The sequence below is a fragment of the Chelonia mydas genome, chromosome 3 (genome assembly GCF_015237465.2).
Source record: "Chelonia mydas isolate rCheMyd1 chromosome 3, rCheMyd1.pri.v2, whole genome shotgun sequence".
Classification (NCBI taxonomy): domain Eukaryota; kingdom Metazoa; phylum Chordata; order Testudines; family Cheloniidae; genus Chelonia; species Chelonia mydas.
Window position 1 is genome coordinate 72332578 of NC_057851.1, and position 18886 is coordinate 72351463.

The window sequence follows — 18886 nt, forward strand, 5'->3', positions numbered from 1 at the left end:
TTACAGGTACTACAACTGTCCCTATATCTGTCAGCAATTTTGTGGGCTTTTTTTCAGTGCATGAAACGTAAACATGGCAACACTAAGAACTGAAAGTATAACCAATTTAATGATTTTCATTGTATAAGACAAATTTAAAAAGTAAACAAAGAGCATAAAGGCCAATATGTAAATTGGATATTTCCATTGTTTCACTTTAATAATCTAACGTATAAAGACAAAGTAACCGATTTTCAAAATGTAATTTTTAGTTGATAAGGTCCCTTTAATCCAGAGGGATTTTTCCTTTTTCACCTCAGTTCATTTGTACAGAGTCTTGATATATTTCACAGCATCACTTGATCCCTTGCCTTACTTTCCTGAGCAGGTCATGTCCATCTACACGGACATTCCAGTTGTGTGAATTAATCTACTACATCTCTAACACCAACTGAATAATAATGTTATTTATGTTATAAGACTTCTCATAGTCTCTTCCTGCTGACACTCCATACTTGTCATTTTGGCATAGATACATCACAGATTATTCAAATACTCATCTCACTTTTTCATACCTGCTATGTCTCCTTTTTCCATTTCAGTTCCTCTCCCCCCTTTATTTCTACCCAAATTATAGGAGTTTAGTTATTTTCTGTAATAGTCTGAAGTGAAACAGTTATGATATTCTTCTGTAACCCTAACGGACATTATCAATAAGTTAAATTACCGTCAGCTTTGCCTCAGGATGTTCACGTGCCTGAAGCATTCTATCATCTCATGACAATAAAGTTTATTTTAGTCAGATTTCTTAAATTATTCCATTTTTTCTAGACCCTTACATTTTAAAATAATGACTTCCAAGAATACTTACCTGTTTAACTGATCAAAGTATAAACAAAGAACGTTTCTTAAAAGTCATTTATATATGGTTATTTTAGAGGAATGCTGTCAATTTAAATTACATAGGATGAAATCCTGGCCCCACAGAAGTCAGTGTGAGTCAGGGTGGATAAAAAGCAATGATTAAAAAAAAAAAACCAGATTTTGTTTTTATTTAATTTGGATTTTTTTTTTGATAAAATGCTTTTTGAGGAAAAAAACTTATCTAAAGATAGTTTTAATTAAGCTACATTATAGCTCAAAATATCTCATCATGGAATAGGGATTATAAATTCTAATTCTATAGTATGAGACATATTCATGTAATGTTTAAGAAAAGTTTTGTAAATGAGTTCCAATAGTTCATGGATTAGGGACCCAATTTTATGGGGTTCCAGGGGCTTCTGTATAGATTATTTAGGTTAATCTTTCTATCTACCCAATGGGACTTAGTGCTCAGTCTAGAAGATACCATTAGAGATGCTTAGTTTTGCATTTCTCAAACTGATGATTTGTGTCTCCAGAGATAACATGCTTGTTAACAGCAAAAATGTTTTAAACTAAATAAATAATATATATAGAAATAACAGACCTCAACTCTATTGTCCCTCTGCAAATTTATGTACAAAGTCAAACCCTTACCTTTCTCTAAAAGTGCAAAGTTTCAAAAAGTTCAATGAATAGAAGATTGTTGTAGGAGGAATAGACCTGGACAAGGAAAAGAAGTCTGCAGATAAATGTGAGAAGGGAGGGACAGGCAGTAGAAACAAAAGTGAAACTGTCTGAACAGCATATTCCAGAAGTCTTGAGGTCTTTGTGAGTGTAGCCTTCTTTGATTTGCAATCTATCATACCATTCTCTCACTAGAAGGGAAAACCTATAATGGCAGCAAGCTGTAAAAGAGACTCAGTTTGAGAATATTTTAATGAAGTTCCTCTACCTGTGGGTAAGACAGGCATGCGTGCAAAATGCAAACAGTGCAACAAAGAAATGCAAGGCCTGGTTACCCGAATGAAACAACATCATGAGAAGTGTTCCTTCTCAGGAGGAAACTGCACTGAAGATGATGAAAGGAACATGTCTGAACATGCAGGATCTTCAGGTTGGTAAACCTTTTTATTTCATATTTCTTTCTTAAGGACCGCCAGTCTTCCTTCTGGACTATTCTTGACTTCTCATGTTTGAGCAAAAAATATAGTTGTTACTCTATGGTTCTATCATTTTAGATGCAATTGTGATAAAAAATAAATAGCTGAAATAGGCAGATCTTCCCTTTACAATTTTACTTTTAAAGTACTACTGAGTGTCAATGAATGCAATGAGTAATACTAAATGAGCAGTATGGTAATCATAACTAAATAACTGTATTGACTTATTTTGTTTGGGAGAAGCCATCCTCAACATATAGGATTCTGAAGACTATCCACTTTCAAAGATCACCGTTATTTTCTATAGTTTCAGAGTTATCTGCCAATGATAGTGTTTCAGTTACATCATGTATGTCATATAGCCACAGTATATCAACTGTAGCAAAAAGAAAAAAAAATCTCCATCATCCAGAAACAACCATAGACAAGTTTGTGATAAGAACCAGCAGATTACAAAAAGAGGTAATTGAAGAAAAAATTTCCCGGTTTGTTTATGCAACAAACTCTCCTTTCTGTATGATTGAGAAGTTGAACCCACACTTCATTAACATGGTTCAGTCATTAAGACCAGGATACAGTTCACCCAACAGAGCAGATGTCGCAGGCAAACTGCTGGATAAAGTGTATGAAAGAGGAATTGAGCAGTGTGCAAAAGGTCTAGACGGTAAAATTATTAACCTGAGTCTTGATGCATGGAGCAATGTCCACAATGATCCTGTTGTATGTGCTTGTGGGACAACAGAAGAAGGGAATGTCTTCCTTACAGAAACAATTGAGACATCAGGAAATGCACACACAGCAGAACACTTACAAGTAGCAGCAGTAAAAGCTATAACAAACTGTGAAAAAAAATTCAAATGTCTAATATGAAGCTTGGTCACAGACAATGCTGCAAATGTATCCAAGATGAGACAAAATTATTTAGAAGAGAGTCCCAAGCTAATAACATACGGTTGCAGTGCACCTCCTAGCCAAAGACTTCAGTGTTTCAGAAATAAGCCTAATGTTGTTGAAGTTGCAAAATAGTTCCATAACAACAACTTTGCAGCAGCTGCTCTGAAAAAAGTGGGAGGAAACAAACTAAGTCTCCCACAAGACCTGCTTTGTAACTCAGCAGTGGACTGTTTTGAGCACTATATCAAGAACTGGCCTAATCTGATGACAGTTTGTGAACAAAATCCTGAAAAAATAGATGGCACTCTCACAGCCAAAGTTCTCAACATTGGGCTTAAGAGAAATGTTGAACACATGCTGAGTATCCTGAAGCCTATTTCTGTAGCCTTGAACAAAATGCAGGGAAATAGCTCTTCTATTGCTGACGCTGTTGAAATCTGGAAGGAACTGAGTGAGATCTTAAAAAGAGAAATATGTAATGACAGAGTTAAATTACAAGTATTAAAAAAACAAATGGGACAAGCACTATCTCCAGCTCATTTTCTTGCAAATATTCTCAATACTTGGTACCAGGGTCAGACCTTAACTGCTGAAGAAGAGGAGTTGGCTATGACATGGACATCCAGCAATCATCCCTCCATAATGCTAACTATAATAAACTTCAGAGCTAAGGGTGAACCATTCAAGAAATAGGTTTGCTGATGATGTTTTAAAGAAAGTCACACCAGTGAACTGGTGGAAGTCACTTTAGCATTTGGATTCAGAGAGTGTTGAAGTGATAATCTCACTTTTAACAGCAGCAGCTTCTTCTGTCGGTGCAGAAAGAATATTTTCTTCCTTTGAACTAATCATTCTAAATTGAGGGGGGGACCTGAAAATCGTGTGGGACCTGAAAAAGCAGGAAAGCTTGTTTTTCTTTTCCAGATTATGAACAGGAAAATGAAGGTGAAGACGACTGAGTTAGCTGTGGAAGCTAATATTTTAAGTTTCTCATATTGACCTAGATGACATGAAGTCGATTTAATTTTTTTTAAATATTTCATTTAACTATTTTAGTTAAAAGCAATTTTAACAAAAATAAACCTGATTTTAAAAAACTTGAATGTTTAACTAAATTAAAAAATTCATAGGCTTGCTTTGTTAAAATATTATATGTTTGGTGTTGAAGAAAAAAAATCCAGAATACATAATGTAGTTGAATAAAACAATTTAAATGTCTGTCTGGTGATGTTCTCCTCCTAATACAGCATACCAAGAAAATCCTCCAAATATTAATGATTAACCTGTTGAATTGGAGATAGTTCACCTCCCAGTGATTTCATAAATATCTGCTTCAACTACCTTTGGTAAATAAAATAACCAATCATTCATTTTCTGATACAGCTGTAAAACTAATCTGAAAAGTTTTCAAAATAAATCACTTTAAAAATATATAGTGTGTACCTTCTAAAAATGAAACCTACATCTATCTCTGAGTTGTGAAGACTATGTAATAAGGTTAAAACAACCAACAAGCATGCACTTTTATGTAGAAATCCATGATTGAATCGAATCTTCCTGACTAGTGATTTAAATCAATTTGATTTAAATCAAATCCACCCTGATGGGAGTTTTGCCACTGGCTGAAATGAGGCCAGAATTTCACCCACACTTAGCAAAATATTTGATTTTTAAAATATATTTCACTTTAAGTTATCTGAGGTAGTATTAGTAAAATTGAGAGAGAATGTAATTTGTTTACAATATGATTTTTAAACTGCATCAGACGAAGGTCCAACATCCAGATAATGGAGGCACGTGAAGCTGTGTGTGGAATGCTAAAAGGCCACTTGATAAATTTCCTCTGCTCAGGACGGTCCACCTTTACCCAGGAAGTGGCCATATTACAAAAGGAATTCACACTAATGCCTATGAGAAATGAGAGCTCCTCTACCATCTATGCTCCCTTAAAACACACTCAAATTCATTTAGCAATAACCAAATGGGAAGCAAAGACTTCCCTTTCTCTGTGCCATAAAATGACAGAAACCGGTCAATGCCCAGTGATGAAACAGAAAACTTTGTCTTTTAAAAATTATTTATAAAAACAGAAAGACATCTCTAGAGAGCAAAAGAGATAAAACAGAGAGCACTTCAAGATATGTGTCCTCACAGTAAAATCTTTCAAAAAACTGGCCAAAACATATAAAAGATAGTACATTTTTACTCAAGAGTGAAAATCCTGCGTAAATGGTATATTTAAATAAAACCAATAATTTAGTTCACTAGTCCTGATTCTTAAGGGTCTGGTATAAATGCGTGACTAACAAGCCTCGGCCAAAAAAACCTCCCAAAAACCCAACTGGCTGCATGCACTTTTTCTGCATAACTCCTAAAAATACAGACCATTTAGCAATCGTCTGAGAGAACACTTTTTTCTTAAAATTGTTCTAAATAAATCTTGTTCACTTATGAACATAAATAGGCTATGCTTATTCAGATTATTCATTAATCAAGTTATGAATATTTAGTGTTTATTCTGGGAATGCTGACTAGAAATCACTGCAGCTATCACTTCCATAGACAAGTAAAAGGGCCAATCAGTAAATGAACCCTATCCTAGACCAATAATGCCATGTTGTTATTTTGCAGAGTTTGTAATCCTTTGAATTTGGGCAGTTATTTCACTACCAATAACACCAATGTCTAACTAATACAGTTAAATATCATGCATTAGATTTTCAGAGGTTAATCTGTCCTGCACATGAAAAAAATGAAAGTTGTACTGTTTATCTATATAAGCTTGAACTTGCACACACTTCTAGTTTTCAACAAGCTGAGTTAATAGAAATGACACTACTGAGAATCTATATGACGGCAGAAACCAAATGTATCTAACCGCACATTCATCATTAGGAGATGCTTTTGTATATTAAATTATGTAATGTCTTGTTTCCTATAAATCTACATATAAGGAGACATGCATCTTGAATGATATTTAGAAAAAAAGAGGAATTTTCAGTGTATTTTGTACGCCGAAAGGGAAAAGGGTTTGGAGTACTGCAAAAATGTACCAGAAATGAATATATATGAGTGGAGAGAATATACAGAAAAAAAGTTACATTAGACTAAACATTTCTGTTTTATCAGGGAAGTTCAGCTTTCATCTGCTGGTTATCTTTTGTTTAAAGAAGTCATTTTCTGTTTACAGTGAAGTGCCCTGATAGATACTGTTTAAGGCAAATGAGCAAAAAAGCAGAGAATTATACATGTTAGCAAGCCAGGAACATAGTGGTTGTACAGAAAAGTGTCCCTGCAATTTAGCTGTTTTTAATGAACTACTACCAGTACATAGTCATTTTTTCCAGTTTGGCATGAAGGTGCATGTGAAAATATTTTAATTTACATTACACTCCAGTGATTACTTAGGGTCCCACTCCTGCAAGCTGCTCCACATGGGTTGACTCATTTGCCCACACGGAGACTCATTTACTTCAGTGAGACTCTTCATAGGCTCAGGGACTCACCTCCAATATGAAGCAGTTTGCTGGATCCTGGCCTAATGAATGATCTGAAAATATAATCCCATACATCACTTACTAGCTCTGTCCATGAGCTAGTCACTAGAGTTTAAACTAAATTTATCAATTCACTGAAAGCAGACCTTCAGTAATATATCTGAGTTTGTGCTTTAGTAATTTACAGGACCTCTTTTTGACAGTTCTCTTTCATACAGTACACAGTGAGAAATATAATCAGTTCAATATCACAGCAATTCCAAAATACTGACATTTAATGGCTTCATCTATATCAAGGACAATTTTGAATGTATTATTTGTGAAAGATTTTTTATAGCATAATTACAATAGGAGTCTCAAGATTACAGAAGAAAGTTAACATGAGGTCTTATTAAGAGAAACTTTTTCTGTATGTACCATTTGGCATGCGCAAATGAGATATATTAAATATATCTAATCTATCACATTAAACTGGCTTCTATAGTTGTATACAATCTCTTATTGTTTTAGCTGGAAAATGTATTGAAGTGAATGTTTTCCTACATCAAAAAAATCCTGCCCTTCATGGTAAAACACAAAGAAGCTGCATGCCTGCCTTCTCCTACAAGCATGAGGTCTAAAGACTTTTAAATATTTAATAACAAAACTACTGAACAGCATCTCAGAAAACAGAGCCTGCTGTAATATCTCAGTATTTTGAGCACTGACCTGCTAAATCCAGAAACAGATATGGCTCCCCTGTTTCCTGTCCAAGATAAATTCAGCCACTGGACGAGAGTGCAGCGAGACAGTAGGTATTCCAGAGATGTGTCATTTATCCTTGCCCAGTAGGGTTGTAAACTGAGGTGAATGTATTGTAGAGGATCACAGCAATGCTGATATAGTAGCTTACAAGTCTGTGCTAGTCTACACAGGTCTGGTACTGTAAGGTGACTCAATATCAACTGAATGAGCTACATTAAAAACACAAAAAACAGATCACAGAATTCACAATGTGAAGGGAAACTTGCCAAGCAGTAAGAAAATATACTGTAATTACAAAGTTAATATTTTTATTTAAAGTAGTGTCTCAAATAAACCATAGATTAACAATTAAATAAGAAATCACCACCTTATCAGTTAAATAACATTAAGCAACAGAGAAAAAGCAGTTCAGCATACAAAAGAAACAGAAGCTTTCTGACTATTAAGAAGCTCCTTACCCAAGCTAATTGAAACAGTTGTATAAATGTAAACCCTATGTTTACATAGCTTCCTTCACAGTCTGCTCTTTGAGTTGATCAGACACTGAATTGACATCCTCTCTCTTCTTCCCTGCATTTGTTTTTCAACTAGTAGCACATTTGCAACAGACAACAATTAGACTCTGCTCCATAGGTGCTGGAACTAAGAGTGCTGCCGCACCCCCGCGGTTAAAGTGGTTCCCGTCATATACAGGGTTTACAGTTTGGTTCAATGGCTCTCAGCACCCCCACTATACAAATAGTTCCAGGACCCCTGCTCTGCTCCAATCTCCCCATTCCCTGATCTTCAGCGGATTTAGCCCTCTGTTCCCTGCTGTAAGATTCAACTATGCTTCAGCCTCAGCCCTACACCTCCCAGGCCCCATGGTTCTGGCTGAAGTCCAACTAAGTAAATGTGACCAGTGTACAACTCCCACTTTCTGAGTCTTTTTTCCTAGACCTAGATTAATCATGTGCTTGCTTTGTGCTTGGGGTTCATCCCTTCCCTGTGCCAGATGTAACTCTGAACACAAGTTCTTTAGCTAGTACCAAAGCAAACAGCCATGACTCCAAAATACTCCCCAATCTGCCTTCCCAGCCCTACTACACACCTTATAATGCCCTATTTCAATTACTCTTGCTTTCCCTACCTTGTTCCACTTGTAAACATGGCTAAATATAAATATGGATAATCATTTAAAAAGGGGGGGAGGAGAGAAGGAAAACTACTACATAAAAACTTTTGTTAGATTAAAGATTGATAGAAAATACATTCAATCATTACACCCACTAACAATTAAAGAAATCTCCAGTTAAGTCAACATTAACACACACAAACACATAAAGGCAAATGATTTAGAGACCGTCAAAATTTTTTCCAACAGAATACTTATTGACCTCTAAACACAGATTTGTTGAATGCGAAACATTTAGAAACAATGTGCCAGTTCTGACAAAAAAAGTTTGCTTAAAAACAAAAATTGAAATAAATGTTTTGCTCCATTTAACCTTTACTGAACATGTTTTTTTATTTCAGTTTTTTAAATTTTATATATTATAAAATCAAATCAAAATAGGAATGAAACATTTCAATTTTGTAAAAACAAAATATTTCTATGAACCCAAAATGAATCACCCTCCCCCCCCACTAGATTTTCATTTAAAAGGACATTTCAATACTTTTGTGTGTTCTGTTTCAGAATGGAAAAAATTTCTAAGTCACAAAATTCCCTGCAAAATGAAACATCTGGTTCCCACCCTGCTCTAGATTCAGTACTCAGATATAATAAACACAAACTCAATCTCGGCTTCACACGTCCTTTAATTTCTAACATACAAACAATACAATTTGTGCACACATTCAATTCCTTACAACCACACAACTTTAACTGCAGTCTTAATGTTCTTCCATGTACAAACAACAGACTTCACTAGTACACGTTTACAGGGAAACTCTTTTTAACTAGCTGAGGTTGGAGTTTAGGTTGTGCATTTCAATGAGACTGTGAAGAACTGAACATGCATTTTGTGGTCGGTTACATGTTGCAATAGCAAGGAAATATATTGCACAGCTGAGGAGTTAGTGCTTCTAGGTATTGTGATATATGAATGATAACTTCATGGGAGTCGAGGTAGCATGACATTAATATTGGCTTAACTAAAGTTCCTTGATTTCTGCATTGTTAAGAAATGCACTTAGAGCTACAGTTGCTCAACAAAGTTCTTTGTGTGCTTCTATTATACTTCTAAAACATATGCTTTCACTAAAATTATAGCAGTGCTTGTAAGCTTTCACCTATTCCATTTTTTATAATCCACCATAAATATATATTTTCTGAATAGTCACTACTCCTTCCGAGTTTTTTTCCACTGCAGTAAAATATCCACTGTTCATCTAAGATCTTTAGTGAGTTATAGTGCTCTCCTGTTGAACAGGCAAGCTGACCAACAAAGGGAATACAAGTCAGCAAAACCTACTTCCAGAATTATGCTGACATAATTTCTGATAAATTAACATTAATTTCAACTGTAATGAAACTGGAGATGGAGAACATCAAAGTTTGGCTAAATGGAAAAAAATACTGAGCACTACAAACAGTGGCAAGACTATGAAAAGCTCACCAATGTCCCTTTAAACTAATTATTTTAAAAGTATTTCCTAACTGACAGAACACTAACTCTATACCACCTGAGATGAAATCTCTTACTACATCAGTCTCTTAACCAGAAAAGTTAATCCCAACATTTTATTTTATTTACTAAAATTAGAGTATTTTGTAATATCTAAAATGAAAAAAAGGATAATGAACTGTCACTTAGGGTACATCTTCACTACCCGCCGATCGATCTATCGGGGATCGATTTATCACCTCTCAACTAGATGCGATAAATCAATCCCCGAATCGATGCCTGTACTCCACCTCGGCAGGAGGAGTAAGCAGAGTCAACGGGGGAGCCACCGTGCTCAACTCGCTGCCGTGAGGATGGCCAGGTAAGTCGAACTAAGATACTTCGACTTCAGCTACACGAATAGCGTAGCTGAAGTTGCATATCTTAGTTTGAACCCCGCCCCCTCCCCCCGTGTAGCCCACGCCTAAGATTATGACATTGAAATGTAAATACTTTTTGCTCACTTTTGATTAAACAAATAACAGGTCCTAAGCCTACAGGCTAACCACCATTAATCACTGCTAGTCTAGAGTCTGCTGTCTGTCAAAAACCTGCTCTGTGAGTGTGTGTGTATCCTAGCATAAAGTACAATTTGATACTATAATGAATATGTGATGTGCTATACTATTCTGTGTTCAGGACAACTCCCAGAATGCAGCTGAACTGAATATCTGCTTTTGAAAACTAATCTCATGACATGTGGAGTTTCCTTCAAACTGTTTTACTATGCACTGATGAAGAATTATGGCAGCTGCCATCTTTGTTACAAAGAAAAACAACAGAGGGTATTTAAAACCGATATATGATTTCAACGGAAAGGAAACAGAATACAAAAAGAGAGTTGTTTTCTTAGGATAAGACAGAAAAAAAATTATAACAAATCGGACTTTTTCTCTTTTCCAAAATGAAAAAGTACAGACTACCCTGCTTTTAAAGAGGATAACTCATTAGACCAATATATGCCGAACAACAGCATGAACATTCAAATATTGAACCTGCATTCAAAGCACCAGTTTGGAAGTCTCCACTCACAGCTCTAAAGAATTATCAGTGAACAAACTCAAAAAGAAAAAAAGGAAAAGGTTACTCTTTATACACAGTAAAGATAATCATCTATCCTACGTCTCCATTTTGTCATCATATCCCATGTTCTCACATTGCAGCAACTCAGTTGTTTGCGATGAGCTCAAGATGTATATACAAGATTACAGAAATACAGTAATAACATTTCCCTTCCTCCATTAAGGCACAGGGTGTTTATAAAGTTATGAACTGACGGATTCTCACCAACCCCAGGGAGTTCATCAGACAATCACTAACATGACTTGGCCCTCTGGCTAAGTCTCAAATTCTGCAGTTACAAATGTCACCGAAGCTGGTAAGCCAGAATGATGTGACCACCCCAGAAAGGACGAGGGGGAAAAGGACAGCAGAGAGAATGTAAGAATACTTATAAACTAAAAACCTGAGACAGGCCTTTTATCATCATCTACACCCAGTCTTTAGTCCCATTTCCCAATAACTTCTCTTACCTCTCCGGCAAGTCCAGTTTCCTAGGAAGGCATGCCTCAACTCTAGCCAAACTCAGAATCTTTTCCCCAAGGTGATAGTCTCTCCTCCTACCCCTTTCTGGAGCTGTTTTTCCCGTGGCACTCCTTCAGCCTCCCAGTCTCCTTGGGTGTTGACTCTGCTCTCTCCCCCATGGAATGAGCTAGGTCTGGGCTTATATAAAAACCCTTGGCCACTCTCACTGCCAGCATCCTCTGGGAGGACTGGTTAATTGGAGTCAACTAGCTGGATTTTCTTTTTTCCCCCCACCTGAGAGTTCACTTTCACATTTTGGTGTCAGAGGTAGGACTGCTTCCCAAGGAAATTGTGGACCTGCCAGAAAGGTAAGGGAACTTATGGGGAAATGGGACTAAAACTTTGGGTGCCGATCATGATAAACTACCAATACGCCCCTTTATATGTATCCCTACATTATTTTTTGTACCCTTTCCCCCCCACCACCCTTTCGGTGGTGGTCAGGTATCCTGGCTCATCAGACTTGGTAACAGTTGGAGCTGTGTTTGGGGCTTAGCTGGAGGGCCAAGTCACATTAGTGTTTGTCTTCTGAACTCCCTGGAGCTGATGAAAATCTACTGGTTCATACAGGTAAGAACCAATTTCCCATTAGACTGTTTAACTCTTCAATGCCTGGAATATATCTTTAAACAATACTGTAACCACTAAATGTACTGTAAAAGCGGCAGAGTCCTGTGGCACCTTATAGACTAACAGACGTATTGGAGCATAAGCTTTCGTGGGTGAATACCCACTTCTCAGATACGAAGTGGGTATTCACCCACGAAAGCTTATGCTCCAATACATCTGTTAGTCCATAAGGTGCTACAGGACTCTGCCGCTTTTACAGATCCAGACTAACACGGCTACCCCTCTGATACTTAAATGTACTGTGTTTATCTACAGTAAATTTATTCAGCAATAGCATTTTAATTTGAGCAAAAGCAAATTACAACTTCGTTTAACCAATAATTTCCTTTCCAAGACTGAGTCAAATTTGCACAGACTCTGGATTCTACATTAGCTCCTTATTCAGAACAAAGTTCCTCTGGGTGAGAGCCTGTGTTGCCAGAAAGAAATTATCAGGTAAATGACATTATAATTTTCCATCTCCATGACCAGGTCTGCTACAGCAGTACGTCAGCAAGCACCTAAGCTCTGAAAAAGGGAGCATGGACAAGCTACCAGGAAAAAAGTGTGTACTAGAAGCACTGATGAAAAAAAGACAGGAAGGGGCAACAGTATATTCCAGCTCTCTATCCTTATAGCAAATGGCTCCTTAAGAGGGAATATACAGCCCTAAGTACCATGTGACTAAAGGTTTTATCAGCAAATGCACATACATTCAATGCGAAGTAAATGTGTGGAGAGAGTGTCAACTGACTGCTTTGCAAAATTTGTCCACTGATGTTTTTCTTTACTCAAGTTGCCAAAGCCACTCAGGTGGAGTGGGCTTTCATTCTTACTGAGCAAGCAACTTCCATCACCTATGTGCCTCAGGATGCAGGCTTTGACCGACGTGAAAAAGACATACTGCAAAATTTTCAGTGTCTTTTCTAGAGTTAAAGAATGGAGTACACAAAGGGCGGGGGGTGTGTGGAAGAAATGTGTGTCTGGATAATATTTAAAGAGTTATGTATTTATACTAAAAATTATGTTCTCAAGGTGTTGGAGTTAAGGCAGACCACCAGGAGGTGAAATAGCTTGGAAATGTTATTTTCAGGCAAGAGGTAACCGATACCTATTTCCCTGTCTGGTCATGTGTGTATTATGTGTCTCACAATATAGGTCTATCTGCATATTAAGTCAGGTGAACTGAGAGATTGCAAAATCTGCAAGAGAGGAAGTTTGCAGGAGGAAACAAAGAGCAAGAGGGAGGGGTCCTGTTTATTAATAAAGAAAAAGGACTGTTCTCAGATATCTTGGGGTTCAAGGGAACACAATGTACCCTTCACGTAGGAGGCAAATGGACTGTCTTGAAAGGATGGCCACACATAACCTGGCTATAAAGTGCTACATGGATTTTGGATGTACAATACTCTACAAGGCATGAGAGTATCTTGTTAATTAAGTCTAGGCTCTAGAATGCATGCTGTGATTTTATTTTATATGTAACCATTTGTTTCCAATACTTCTACTTGTTGTTACTGGAATCTCTGTGCTTTGCTAAATAAACTTAGATATGTATATAGTAAAATCAAATATAAGTAAAGCAGAGAAATGTGATCTGAGGTGAAACCGGTAAGCTGGGATGTTCTGTTTGGTTGGTAGCAGCAAATCTGTGAACCCTGCAAGTGTTCGATGGATCAGGGGCTGGACACACACAAACATAAAGGTCCTTGATACCTGAGAGACCATATAAATGCATTCATGAAACCCAACATATTAAAAAAAAATGGGTAAAAAACAGGTAAAAGCAGTACACTGAAAGGAGAGAAAAATGGAGACACACAAATAGGAGACAGGAGTTCGTAGGCACAACAGAAATGGATCCAAAACATTTCTTTGCTGATACCTTTAAGGGCCTAGATAAGAATGTGACCACCAAAAGAAGCCTTTTGTTAATCCAACAGACTAGTATACTGCAAATCAGTTTGCTCATCCTTTCTAAAACAGACCTATTTTTAAACACATTTTTCCTAGTTTAAGAAGTATTTTCTTTAAATGACAAAAAAAATAATGAACACAATAATACATGACAAGATTTTCCGGGGCAGTCTGTGTCCCAGAGTACACTCAAAACAATAAAATGTTTTGCCTGGGTTTTGTGCATTTGAGATATTAGGAGTAACAAAATATTTATATAAAACTAAACTATTCTGTGTGACAGCCTGAAAACGTTTTAGGCCGGAAAACAGCTATTTCCCCATTAATTCAGATTGAATACTGAGCTGATTATAATAAGGAAACAGTGAGGAATGGGGCCCAGAGTTTGAATATCACACAATTATTATGAAGAACCCGCTTTACACTGAATGTTGTATTTTAATACTAAAAACTTTAAATGAAAAGAAAAACTACAGAAACCAAAGTGAGCTGAAAGGAAAACTATTTTCTTTTAAAAGTTCAACCCTTTTGGCCCCTCCTCCTTGCTCCCCTTCCCACAATCTCCACTACTTTCCTCTTACATCCTCTCTTATCTCCTCCATCCCCAGTCATTCCTTTCAGCCAGGTTCTTCCCAGAATAGCTATAATGCACTGGTGCCCAGCTTGGCCCTTTAGAGTCTATACATTGGCCCTCAGGGGTGACTGTGTTAAGAAAAAAAACTTTGTAATTGATTCTGAGTTGAAAATTTGTTCTCTGAGCCATGCCCTGCAGTTTTAAAATGGAAAGTGATTGAACCAGCTCCAAACCTGGGGAGGTGGTGGGGAAGAGAACACCACCTCCCAGCATTTCCCCTTTAACACCAAGAGCAGCTCCGATTCCAGCTAGAAGCACTCTCAGTAGCTGCTATTGCACTGCAGGGGAAGGAGAATGTAACTGCCTGTTCTATTGCCTTCTTCCTTGCCAGGGTCTGGGAAGCCCAAGGAGAGCTTGCCTGAGTCCCGGGGAATGCCTAGCAAAGGATGGCTCCTCCCCGCCCCCAACCAGCCAGCACATCCAAAGCGAGGTGAGAAAAAGGAAAAGCTGGAAACCAGTACCAGTTATGATTCCCCAATTCTCTCCCTTACTACAGATAAGGGAAGCCTACAGACAGCTATCATCTGAGTAGAAGGCTATAATCCCCAACACAGTGTACTAACAGTTGAGCACAGTGTATTCCAGCCACTCCCCACGGCCAATATACCCTCTGCACTGGGGACTACAGGGAGGAAGGGAGAGGAGCTGTCTTTGCTGGCCCTAAAGCTATTGGTGACTTCCCCATGCTGAGTGTATTCTTCCCATAGAACTTACAGGTGGTTCCTGCGTCTTCCGTGTTGCAGAGGAGGGGATCTGCAAATGCACTAGAACAGGACAGACTCTGATTGTGACCTCTTGACTTTTTCAAAATAATATGCAAAAGGTTGGAGATCGTGGCTTTAGTGTATTTTGTGTTGTGTTTCAACACTGAGTTGGGTGGAAGATGCCGAGATTTTCCCCAATACAAACAATAAATACAAATATGTTGTATAGTAATTATTTTAGGGACAAGAGTCCTGATGCCCTATGTAGACAGGGACAAGGGGAAAGATGGAGGGTTTAAACTATTTTTAAAATGATTTCTATTTCAGTAGTTTGATTTTTAGTATTTTTCCTTCTCCTTCATGTAAAGTTTGGAATTTTTCAAATGAAAGGAATGAAAAGCCACAGCAGTGTGCATGTTACTGGGAAACAGATGAAAAATTCTGAGTTCAAGAGGCAGAACTGAGGGTTTATAATAGCTAAGTTCAAATGCACATGCTCACAGTCTGGTTACCTGAACACTGACTGGCTAATAACAACCACCAAAAGTATACGGAGTCACTTATTATATGACTATTGAGAAATAACTATACAATGATTATGTAAATCACACACCCACAACCAGAATGCAAGGAACTGCATAATCAGTGAGGAAAAAAAAAATAGCTTTGGATCAGTAACTATACAGCATTTCTGCCCTCTGGTTGAGACAATTCCATTTTAGTATAATAAGCATTTTTTCCTTACCTCATAAGGCAGTTTATCAAAATACCCATTAGTTGTCCATTCCCTGAGGGCTGAAACGCTGAACTGTTTATTAAGACTATCCATTTCACAGTCATTCTTTTCTTCATCATCATCATCTTCATCCAAATCATTCATATGTATCATCAAAGTCTTAAGTGAAAGTACAGGTCTCTCTTTCACACCATGTAGTACTACTGCATCTAATTCAGCGTAATAGTCCTGAAGGGAACTATTTACTTCCAATCGAATTAGATTTGTGGGAAAGTCAATCTGTTTAATACAAGGTGTGAACTGGCGAGCCTGAGGAGAATTCACCTTGGTAGGTGCTTCTGACCAAAGGATTTCCCACCTACAAAAGAAAATTGCACATATAATACAGTGATTAATACAAAAAGATGTGTTACTAATGTAAGTTCTGAACTTACGCACAATGTGCTACTCTGGCAAAAGTACAAGTATTTAGTAAGTTAGGAACTTGGCTGAGAGGCCAGTTAAGGTTGCTTTATTTCCCCAGACTTCCATAAATACCTGAAAAAGAAAAAAATTAACAGGCTCATCACATATTAAGATTTTACACTTATTGTACTTCCTTTGCACTACTGATAGGATGTGTGCTCATGAACAAACAAATGTGTTCTTTTACTAACACAAACATACAAATCCTTGTAACATATCACAATTTATGCAAGTGTGGTAAAAAGGAGAATAACCTTGTATGGTAAACTCCATATATTAGTACATATATACTAAATATAGAACAGAGGGTCACATGAAGAACCATACAATACTTAGCCAAAACTTCTTCCTAATTCCCCTCCCCACAAGCACATTTTTAACAAAAAACTATATATTAAAGATTATAGCATAAAGTCATTAAAATAGGAGTAGTTAATAATCCAGATAATGACAATTTTTAAAGTGCCTAAGTTCTAGTTTGTTGACTTTTTAGCAGATAAGCAAGAATTTCTCTTCGAAGTCATTCATTGTGAAATGCCTCTTTAGTAGGGAACAAATTCATGGTCCATTTTGATCAATTTCATGGTCATAGATTTTTTTTAAAAAGTAAATTTCATGATTTCACATATTGAAATCAGAAATTTCACGGTGGTGTAACTGCAGGGGTCTGGACCCCAAAAGGCGCTGTGGGGGGATCGCAAAGTTATTTTAGGGGAGTTGCGGTATTGCCACCCTTACTTTTGCATTGCTACTGACGGTGGTGCTGCCTTCAAAGCTGGGCAGCCAGAGAGTGGCAGCTGCTGGCCAGGCACCCAGCTCTAAAGGCAGCACCCCACCAGCAGCTGCGCAGAAGGGTGGAAATACCACACCATGCCACCCTTAATTCTGTGCTGCTGCCTTCAGAGCTGGGTCCTCGGCCAGCAGCCGCCACTCTCCAGCCACCCAGCTCTGAAGGCAGCAACCTGCTTCTGGGTCAGGATCCCCAGTTTGAGAAACACTGGACTCCTCCCTCCCATGAAATCTTTATAGTATAGGGTAAAACCACCCAAAAGATCAGATTTCATGGTCCATGACACATTTTTCACATCCATGAATTTGGCAGAGCCCTACTCATTACTGCAATATTATGGATAAGAATTTAAAAACACAAACTTCAAGTCATCTTTGATCATTTGTAAATTTCTTGATGTTTTTCTTTTTGTAACAAGCATTTTTTGAACATTTTTATCTTCCCCTGCTATTACATGGGCCCAATGACAGGAGTACCAGGAGATGCACGAATTCCCATTCATACATCCGCTCTGATGCACCTCCTTCAGTGAATGGCAGTGTCACCAGCAGCAAACCACACATGGAGTAGTCTAGAGAAAGAAGAGAAGCCCTATCCCCACCAAGCCTGCAGTGCTCCCCAGCCTTGTAGACAGGCCTGGGAATGGAGAGGTCTGCTCTTTAAATGTATTCTGCATACTCCCAGACATAGGGAGGGGTTTTACAGGTGCTCCAGTCACAGCTGCTACTTCACACCGCTCCCACTCCTTCTGCTTCCTTGAACAGGTAGATTGATGACAGGGAAACCTACAACAGCTACTGCTGCTGTTTCCTGTGGCATTGTATCTGCAGCATTCTCAGTACCCTATATATAAATCCAGTTAACTTTCACCAATTGTAGCTTCCTCCCACCTTTGACTATCCTTGTCCTGGCTTCAAAGATCTCACCTCAGCTTTGTCACACTGGTCTCAGATACCTGACACTGACTCTGCAGTAATTGGGCTTCCTTTCTGATAGAAGCTATCAGCACTCTGAATCTGTAACAAGTATATGCTGATGATAACTACTTCTGAATATTTAGACAAATCAAAATATTGTTTACTCATACCAATACTGGACAATTAACTTGTCCTGCTAAACAGAAAATAAAATGTGAGCAACGTTTCCACTAAAAAAAATTACTCAGTGCAAATAAGGCCTGGAAATTTCACTTGACAAAATTAAAATCCAGAATAGGAACATGTATCCATGCTTACAGGAAAATTTCCTTCCTTCAATAATAAGGTCAACAGATCAGTTACACTGGGTACTTCAACCTGCTTTCAGCTTGGCGGCAGAACCAGACCTGGCAGTCACTGGCAGTGGGGGAATGCCCCACCTCCTGACGTTCCCCTGACATTACTACTCCAGCCAGGTTAATTCATATCTACTTTTTAAAATTACAGATTGTGTTAAATATACAATTTCTCCTACTGCAGAGCATGATAAATTCTACCTAATGACAACAAATCCAAATCCTTGGATGTTAATTTCCATCTCTATTCTGAATGATCCATTTGTCTTCAAAGTGGGCTGTGTCTACGGATTTTATTACCCAAAGGGAAATTTTCAGATAAACATGGATAAATTCTTCTATTCTCCTTCACGCTAAAGTCCACAGAGCTGTCACAACAGGATTT

The 18886-nt window shown here is 37.7% G+C and overlaps 1 protein-coding gene across 6 annotated transcripts in view; it reads right to left on the bottom strand.

Annotated features, from left to right (window-relative positions):
- FBXL4 (F-box and leucine rich repeat protein 4) overlaps window positions 1-18886 on the bottom strand; it is a 116980-nt gene that overhangs the window by 64760 nt on the left and 33334 nt on the right. For all 6 annotated transcript variants that reach the window (XM_037894502.2, XM_037894505.2, XM_037894507.2 and 3 more), the window contains 2 exons: window positions 15983-16331; window positions 7106-7350 (listed from right to left, as the gene is read on the bottom strand). In XM_037894502.2, coding sequence (XP_037750430.1) covers window positions 7106-7350; window positions 15983-16331 — 594 coding nt within the window. The remainder of the gene's footprint in view (window positions 1-7105; window positions 7351-15982; window positions 16332-18886) is intronic.